Below are 9,676 nucleotides of genomic sequence, written 5' to 3' on the forward strand. Positions count from 1 at the left end.
GTACCATGAAATGGTATTTTTCCTAATTTAACACCAAATTAGTTTCTTGGCATCTTTTCAAAACAAGAGTTAGATTATACAAGTAAGTATCAAAGGAATTGCCAAAGACAGAAAAATTATCCATGAAAACTTCTAAAATTTTTTCTACATTGTGAGATTATATGGAAAGCATATACCTTTGAAAGGTTGTAGGGGCGTTGCACAGCCCAAAGGGCATCCTTCTGTAGGTGAAGACTCCAAATGGGTAGGGTAAGGAGGTCTTTTCTTGGTCCTTGGGATCCACCATTATTTGATTGTATCCAGAGTATCCATCCAAGAAGCAGTAGTAAGAATGACCAGCCAATCTTTCAAGCATTTGGTCAATGAGGGGGAGAGGGAAGTGGTCCTTCCTTGTGGCATCATTCAGCCTTCTATAATCAATACACATCCTCCACCCTATCACTATCCTTGTGGGAATGAGTTTATTCTTCTCATTAAAGATGACGGTCATGCCTCCCTTCTTTGGCACCACTTGAACTGGACTCACCCAAGAGCTGTCAGAGATTGGATAAATGATTCCAGCATTCCATAACTTTATCATCTCTTTCTGAACTACTTACTTCATGGTTGGGTTAAGCCTCTTTTGAGGTTGTACCACTGGTCTTGAGTCTTCTTCTAGCAAGAACTTGTGCATGCATCTTATGTGTCAAGGATGAATTAATGCTGTCTTCTGGGTTTTCAACACCTCAATCTGTTTGGCTTCATCTTGTGTGCTCAAGGATGAATTAATGATGACTGGAAGGCTATCCTCTCCATCAAGGATCGCCTACTTGAGGTGAGGAGGGAGAGGTTTCAACTCTTCCTTTGGTGCTCCTTCTTCCTTAACTCCACTTGAATTTTCCAATGACTGTGTCTCTTTTGAATCTTCCTCTTGTATTTCTTGAGCTTCCTCATGGTCTTCATGTTGGTCTACTTCAAGTGCTTCTTCAACCAGAGTATCCACCATGTCAATTCTCATACAATTTTCTTTCTCAGCAGGATACTGCATTGCCTTGAAAATATTGATAACCATTTGCTCCTCATGCACCCTAAGAACTATCTCTCCTTTCTCAACATCAATGATTGCTCTAGCAGTGGCCAGAAAAGGTCTTGCAAGGATGATTGAGTTATTCCCTTGCTTATCTATGTCTAAGATCACAAAATCAGCTGGGAATATGAAATTTCCAACTTTTACTAATAGGTTCTCCACTACTCCATTTGGTATCTTGAAAGATCTGTCAGTAAGTTGTAATGACATTCTTGTGGGCTTAACCTCTTCTATCATCAATTTCGTCATCATGGCAAGAGGCATTAGATTAATACTTGCTCCCAGGTCACAGAGTGCTTTATCAATAGCCATGTTTCCAATAGTGCATGGTATAAGGAAGCTTCATGGATCTTTGAGCTTTGGTGGAAGTCCCTTTTAAATGATTGCACTACACTCTTGGGTAAGGACCACAGTTTCTTTCTCCTGTCAGCTTCTCTTCTTGGTAATCAGTTCTTTAAGAAACTTTGCATATAATGGCATCTGCTCCAAAGCTTCAGCCAGTGCAATTTTAATTTCAAGCTTCCTAAAGATTTCCAGGAATTTAGAAAATTGTTGGTCCCTCATTTCTTTGTGTAGCCTCTGTGGGTAAAGGAGTTTGGGTACATAAGGATTCACTCCTCCCTTTCTTTCCTCTGGTTATAGCTTTATGACTTCCTTGCCTTTCTTAGAAGTTTGTGCCTCTTTCTCGTTCTTGTGATCCATTTTGTCATCTCCTCTTGGCTCTGTTCCCTCTTTATTGATATCTTTAGTGTCTTCTCCAACTATCTTGTCACTTCTCAACTGCACAACTTTACATTCCTCCCTTGGGTTAGGGATTGTATCACTTGGAAAAGCATTAGTTGGCCATTCAGCTAGTTTTCTAGCCAATTGCCCTATTAGTCTCTCAAGATTTCTCATTGTGGCATCTTGTCTAGCTATATTAGCTTCTTGTCATTTTTGTCCTTTAACTAGGCTCTCTTGTCCTTTGGCTAGACTTTGTGTAGTCTGAATAAGTGTTTGTGTGGTTTAGTTAAGGGCTTGTAAAGTTTCTTCAAGAGTTGAGATCCTTGCTTCCTGGTGGTCAATGGGTGGTATGTTGGGGTATGATTGTTGTTACTTGAAGTTGTTTGGGATGTTAAGGTGAGTGTTTTGTGAGTTGAATGGTGGTGTGCAGAAGTTATCATGGTGAGCTTGTGAATTATTGTGGAGTTACTGATATGTGTTTTGGGGTATTTTGTATTGGTTAGTGTTATTGGATGAACGATTTTGGTTGTTTGTTCTTCGGGAATTGTTGGAGTTGTGGTTCTTTTGCCATTGGTTTTGATTATCACCCCATCTCAAGTTAGGATGATTCCTCCATGATGAATTATATGTATCACCATGGAAGTCATTTTGAGAAGAACTTGACGTGTTATGCATGTACTAAACTTGCTCTGGTTGCTGCTCAGTGTTGCCTTCTTCAAATTGGCCCCACTCATTTGAAAGTGGACTTGTTATTTTTACTGCAGTAATTGAAGTCCATCTATTCTCTTGGCCATCATCTCCATTTGCTGTTAGATTTGCTGGTGCATTAGTTTGTTCTATGCCAATATATTGTCTACACCCTGAAGCTCCAATACACCCTTCTCTGGAGTTGGTTGGTGTTGCCTTTGATGAGCATAAAAATATTAATTATTGGCAACAGTATTTATGAGATTATGAGCCCCTTCAGTTGTTTTCATGAGTTAAAGTGAGCCTTCTGCAGAGTAATCCAAAGTCTCTTGAGCTTTTAGAGTTAAGCCATCATAGAAGTTCTAAAGTCTCACCCACTCACTGAACATGTCAGGTGGGCATTTCCTTATCAAGGCTTTGTATCTCTCCTATGCCTCATAAAGTGATTCTCCATCCATTTGAGTGAAAGTTTGCACTTTTTTCTTCAACCTGATGATTCTTTGAGGTGGGTAAAACTTAGCTAGAAATTTGCTCACTAAATCATCCCAGTTGTTGATGCTCTTCTTGGGAAATGTCTCCAGCCATTGAGATGCCTTTTCCCTCAAAGAGAATGGAAATAATAGCAACTTGTAGATATCTGGATGCACACCATTTGTCTTGATAGTTTCACATATTCTCAGGAAGATAGATAAATATTGATTTGGGTCTTCAAGAGGATCCCCTCCATAAGAGCAATTGTTCTGCACCAAAGTGATAAGTTGGGGCTTCAACTCAAAGTTATTGGCATGGACATTTGGGATAAGTATGCTGCTTCCATAGTTCCTTACATTAGGAATGGTATATGAAGCCAGCATTCTTCTAGGTGCCCCATTGCTATTAGCAACATCCTCAGGAGGATTATGCAGATTGTCCTCCATGACTTTGTCTCCTTCTTCTGAGTCCTCTTCACCAATTACCCCACTCCCTCTTGCTTCTCTCTTGTGTCTCAAAAAGGTTCATTCAGGTTCAAAATCAAAAGAAGTGGATGCTCCTCTCCTTCCTCATGGCATACACAATCACAAACAAACCAAGTAAAAAATGTACACTCTACTGACAGAGCGTTGTTAGAAGGTTATATGACACAATGTGTCAAACAGTTAGTGTGCTTTAAACTAAATAAAAGAAAAATGCCTAATCTAGACTACGACTAACTTAATCATTGTTAATCTTCATTAATCTCCGGCAATGACACCAAAAACTTGATACGAAAAAAATTAATTTTCATGTAATTACTACTGGCAAGTATACCAGGTCGTATCAAGTAATAAAACTCACTTAGAGTGAGGTCGATCCCACGAGGATTAGTGGATTAAGCAATTTTTAGTTAAATAGTGTTCTAGTTAGGCAGACAGATTGTGATTTCTTGACATATTTAACATAAAAATAAAGTGCAGGAATATAAATGGCGGGAAATTCAAATGACTAAAAGTAAAAGAGAATGAATTAAATGACTGGAAGTGTAAATAGTAGAAACTTAAAATGCAAGAAAGAAGAACTGAAATGTAAATAGCAGAAATGTAAAATTGCAAGAATGTAACTAGAATCTAGATGACTGAGATTCTAAATTGCAGAAATGAAATAGGGGAATTGGGTGTTGGGAGAAATTAAAAGAAATTGAAGTGAGACTTTGTGATGGGTGAGATCACTAGGGATCAGAGGTATTGATTTTTCATGAATTAATGTTGATCACTTCCTTTTCAATCATGTGAACAAATCTATGGCAGATTGTGAATAATTGGATCCTAATCTCTTGGTGATTCAATTTCTCTTGTCACAAACAATTGCCAATCTCTTCATCTAATTGCTCATGAGAAGAGGTGAAGATCAATTGCTAATCCCAGAGGCCACACAACTCTCAGAATTTCAATTTAGGGTGGTTACATATTACATACCAACCCAGAATATATCAAACATGAAAATCATGAGAGGATAAACCCCAAACTAAATTCTATGACTCCTTTCTCAAGTTCATCACATAATTTAAATAGATTCAATCCCTCTCTCGATAGTAATTGAATCTGTGAAGCACAAGAGTTTCGTCTTAGATGGGTCACTTGAATTAAGAAGAAGAGAAAATTTATCAATTCATTAAAACCAATAGACCTCCTCCCCCTAGTGAAAATGGGGTTAGTGACTCATAGCTCCAAGTACAAGTTGAAGTTCAAAATTACAAATTAAACTAAGCACCGAAAAGAAAAATAGAAGAAAACTAGAAATAAAAGTGAAAATGGAAATAGTATAATTCAAAAAGTGCAAAAAGTACAAAAGAGATCTAAAAAGAAAAGAGACTGAAAAAGAATATCTCCCAGAAGTCCTTTCTGATTCAATATGCCCCCATTTTATACAGGTTTCGTGGCTTCTTCAATTGTACCTACAAGTTGCTCAAAGTGGGCTTTAAGTTGTTACGGTGTGGATGCTCCTAGGAGAACGTAGCGTTCTTGAGGAGAGCATAGCGCTCGTGCATCCGCTAGTACATGTTTCCTACGCGTGTGCGTCATCACCATCTCAGTACTTGTCACACGTACGCGTCATATACGCCTACGCGTCCTTTGTAGAGCTCGCGCCAAGAGCGCTCTCCCACGCGTATGCGTGGATTTCAAAATGTCACTTCCACGCTGCCGCTTTATCCACGCGTTTGCATGACCCTTCACAATTGCCACTTCCACACGTACGTATCGATAGCCAAACTTTAATTCCAACTTTGAAGGTTATCGCAGGCGCTCTTTGATGAAGAATGCAGCGCTCTTGGGTGAAGAGCGTAGATCCCTCCCACGCATACGTGTCGTCCACGCGTACTTGTTACCCACGCGTACGTGTTGCTAGTCAAATTTTCTTGAGTGAAGAACGTTGCGCTCTTTGAAAGAGAGAGCGTTGCGCCAAGGGTTGTGCTGTAGGGGAACGTAGCATTCTTCAAGCAGGCATAGCGCTAAGGTATTGTGCTCTTCTCCACTGTCATAATCACAAAAGAAAATTGCAATACATCAAAGCTTTGTCTCTTGAGCAATTGCATAAAATCAACGACAAAATCACTTAGTCCTTGACATATTAGTGTATGATGAGAACTTCATTCAGATGCTTGTTTATTTTGAATAAAATGCATGAAATTAAGCTAAAACTACTTAAACTAACTAGCTAATTTAACCAAAATGTGAATGCATCAGGCATCAATCTTGGGAAGCAAAAATGAACCTTTTGGGCATGCCTTGTTAAGATCCAAATAGTCAAGGCACATTCTCCACTTCTCATTGGCTTTTTACCAAGGACAAAGTTCAAGAGCCACGTTGAGTACTCCAACTCTCTTATGAAACCAGCTTCTAAGAAGCTGGCTGTTTGCCTGACCACCTTGTTAGCCCTTTTTGGAAAAATCTTTCTTCATCATTATGCTACTGGTTTGGCATCCGATTTCACAGCTAGATGATGTGACATGAAATCAAAGTCCACTCCTGACACGTCAGTCGGTGTCCAGGCGAATAAATCACGGTTTGCTCTAACGGCCTCGATGAGAGGTTCCTTTAACTCATGAGGGAGGTTCCAGTTTACGAAGGTAAACTTGTCCTCCATGTCTCCTACCTGAAACTTCTCCAGGTCACTGTGAGGCTCTGGCCTCGGCTTGTCATCAACCCTTGCATCCAAATCATCCAAGAACACCCCAGCTGCTTCCTTTTACTTCTTTCTTAATGAGAGACTGACATTGTCACACGCGACTGTCATTTTCAAGTCTCCTCTGATAGATCCTACTACTCCTCTGTCCGTTATAAACTTCATCATGAGAAGTTTTGTGCAAATAACAGCTGACAGCTAGTTGATAGTTCTCCTTCCGAAGATCACATTGTATGCTGTGGAGTTCCTTAGGAACACGCACTCTGCCATTGTTAATTTCCTGTTCTCCCCAGATCCAACACAGATCAGAAACGTGACCAGCCCGTTGGGTCTTATGTAATTGTTTCCTAAGCCAACGACCCCATGTTGATGGCTTTTGAGATCTCCCTCTTTGAACCCTAGGGCGTTGAACACATTCGAAAATATAATATTTAAATCCACTCCAGTGTCCACCAGAATTTGCTTGATGAGGCCCGTCCTGATTCTCGTCGTAATCACCATTGCCAGGTCTTGAGGAGGTCGTTTTATCAATGATCTTTCAAGGCCTGAAGATATTTCGGGGAGCACTCTGGATTGAGTGTTAGGGCTTCCCGATGTCACTGCCAGAACCTTTAGATCCTTTTTTGCTGCTACTTTTCACTTGTGTGGTACATCTCTTCTGACCACAATATTGATGACCACAATTGGAGCATTTTTTGCATTACCAGCATGCCCCTACCTTGGCTTCACGACTTGGCTGCAGTCCTCCTCGGACCGTTCACACTCTCTCCTTCTCGGTTCTCGTATGAATTGCGAGAACTCAGCCAGCTTACCTTCTCGAATGGCCTACTCTAAAGCATCCTTCAAATCGAGGTTTGGACAGTATGCCTTTGTCTACAATTGGCTGATAGACTTCCACAATAGATGCTGTCAGAGGGGTATAGTTAGTAAACTTGCCTACCCATGGAAACGGTTTGAATGGCTTCCCGTACGTTCCCTCATTTGTCACCTCTTTTGGATTTTTCGCGTAGCCGGCTTGACGAGCTGGCGGGTTATGCGGCTGTCGCTTATTGGTGGCTACCACTTGACTAACTTCTTCATCGTTGATATACTCTCTAGCTACATTTTGGATTTCTTGCATAGTCTAAACGGGCTTGGTAGTAAGATGTTTCTTGAAGTCCTCATTCAACAGGCTGTTTGTTAAGCATAGACTCACCACCAAGTCCACCAAGCCACCAATCTCTAGGCATTCATCGTTGAAACGATCGAGGAACTTCCTCGTCAGCTTGCCAGAACGCTATGTCACACCTAACAAGTTGATCGGGTGCTTGGCCTTGGCTATTCGTATGGTAAATTGTGCTAAGAACCTCTGAGAGATATCCGCAAAGGTCGTAATAGACTCTTGCAGGAGCGTGTTAAACCACCGTATCATTGGACCTGCCAAGGTTACTGGAGAAGCAGGCACCTGACAGCATCACCAACACCCTCTAGGTTCATTCAGGCCTAAAAGGCCATCAAATATTTATGGGGGTCGTTCGTCCCATCGTATCTCATTTCCGTGGGCTTGTCAAAGTTTTTCAATAGCTGAACCTTGAGAATAGAGGGATGGAAAGGGATTGCGCCCAAAATAATGGGATCCCATCGCTTCTTCCCTTTGTCTCTTCTCGTCTCTCCACGGCCTTCCGACCTATTGTAGGTGTAGGTGTGAGACCAAGCATCGGTTCGTCCGTGTTTGTTGTCCCTTCTAGGGCTCCTGCGATCCTCCGAACCCTTAGTCGATGACCGGGTACGAGACAAGCTCGGATGGTAGTCTCTGCTGTGCTCGGGACAGTAACGGTCCCTCGCGACCAGCTTCCTATCCAAGTTTTGCTGTCGGTGCCAGAGTTCTTACATGATGTTTGAGTTGTCATCACCGGTTCCACCAAACAGGCGTCTCTTAGAAGATCGAGAGGGGGTTATCCTGACGAGATAGTGGTCTCGAGCGTTCTTAAGAAGAGGTTGTGGAGCTTACCCTGCTTCTCAAGCGGGCTCCCCCTTCTTCATGTATCTCTTCTCTACGAGGGAAAAGCTCCATGTTTGTGCCAGGTCCTCACAGACGATGCCAATGTTTAGTTTTTTGGGTGAATAGCAGGAGTAAAAGTTAAAGCAACTGGGTGTGATGGGGTATCTGGACTGGGACGCGAGCTCTAAGAGAGAGAGAGATGATTGTCTGAGTTTTTGATTGGTCAGCGGGTATGGCCATCTGCAAGGACACTCCGATGCTAAAGTTAGCGTTCGTACAAAAAGGCACCCAATTAGGGTAGAAAGGTGACATACCTCTGGGGAAGGATAGGACCCTCTCTATTTATACTCTGAACCCGGGTGGGCCCTGATGAGGGAAAAATGATTCCACACAAACTCACCGACAAGTGTACCGGGTTGCATCAAGTAGTAATAACTCACAAGAGTGAGGTTGATCCCATAGGGATTGATGGATTGAGCAACTTTAGTATGGTGATGAATTTAGTTAAGCGAATATTTGATGATTTGAGTGAAACTTGCTTAACAGAAGTAAAATTGCAAGAAAATAAAAGGGAGGAAGTAAATTGATAAAATCTTAAAGTGTAGAAGAAGTAAATTGCAGAAACTTAAAGTGCAAGAAAGTAAATGAGTTGAAACTTAAATTGCAAGAAAGGTAAATAATTGAAACTTAAAGTGCAAGAAATTGAAATTTGTTGAATCTAAATTGCCAGGAAACTTAAATTGCATGAATAATAAAGGGATTTAGGTACTGGGATACAAAACAAAGCTGGAATTGTAAATTGAAGTAAATCAGAGAACTATGAGATGAAGAAAAATTGCAGAAGAACCAAAACAGAAATGAAAAATTTCAGAAGAAAGAAAATCAAAGAGACAACTAATATCAGATCCCCAATTCTTTGTACTATGAAAAAGGAAAAGCAAAAGATGATTCTCAGATGAAGGATTTCAGTCCAATTCCTCAATCTGAGTTCAAAACCCAAAAAAAAAATAGAAGTTGCAGAAGAAAGAAAAATGAACACAAAAAGCAAGCTCAGATCCGATCCCTATTCCCCAAATTCTAAAAAGGAAGATTTACAAGAGAGAAAGCTAAAGTGAGAAAAAGGTCCTTCTGAAATTAAATTTGCTCCTATTTATACACTTTCTATTTCCATCATTAAGCACTTGGAGTGGGCTTTTTTGGTTTGGCCTTGAAGAAGTGGGTCAGGATGCATTTGTTGATGCTCCCAGTGGAGCGCTCAGTTCACTAAATGAGCGCTACGTTCCTTTCTCCTTTGGTGTTCATTTTTTTCTTCCTAGCGCTCTCTTAGTGAGTGCTACGTTCCTTTACTGAGCGCTGCCTTTATTGAGCACTTTGTTTCTTTACTGGCGCTCTCTTAGTGAGCGCCAAGTTGGCTTAAGGAGCGCTGCCTAGTGCGTACGGATGGCACAAGCTTGCCTCTCCAAGCTAAAATTCCCGAAAACGCTCACTTAGTGAGCGTAGCACTCACTTTGGAAGTGAACGCTACTCTAAAATGTTGCTGAGCGTGGTGTTCTCTTTGTGAATGTAACGCTTTACTGTTT

At 41.1% G+C, this 9,676-nt stretch overlaps 1 protein-coding gene across 1 annotated transcript; it reads right to left on the reverse strand.

Moving 5' to 3' along the window:
• Positions 1-805: 805 nt before the first annotated feature.
• Positions 806-1,378, reverse strand: LOC130957166 (uncharacterized). The gene has a single exon (XM_057884040.1). The coding sequence runs from the start codon at positions 1,376-1,378 to the stop codon at positions 806-808; it is 573 nt and encodes a 190-aa protein (XP_057740023.1).
• Between the last annotated feature and the right edge of the window lie 8,298 nt (positions 1,379-9,676).

This window comes from Arachis stenosperma, chromosome 10 (assembly GCF_014773155.1).
Source record: "Arachis stenosperma cultivar V10309 chromosome 10, arast.V10309.gnm1.PFL2, whole genome shotgun sequence".
NCBI lineage: Eukaryota > Viridiplantae > Streptophyta > Magnoliopsida > Fabales > Fabaceae > Arachis > Arachis stenosperma.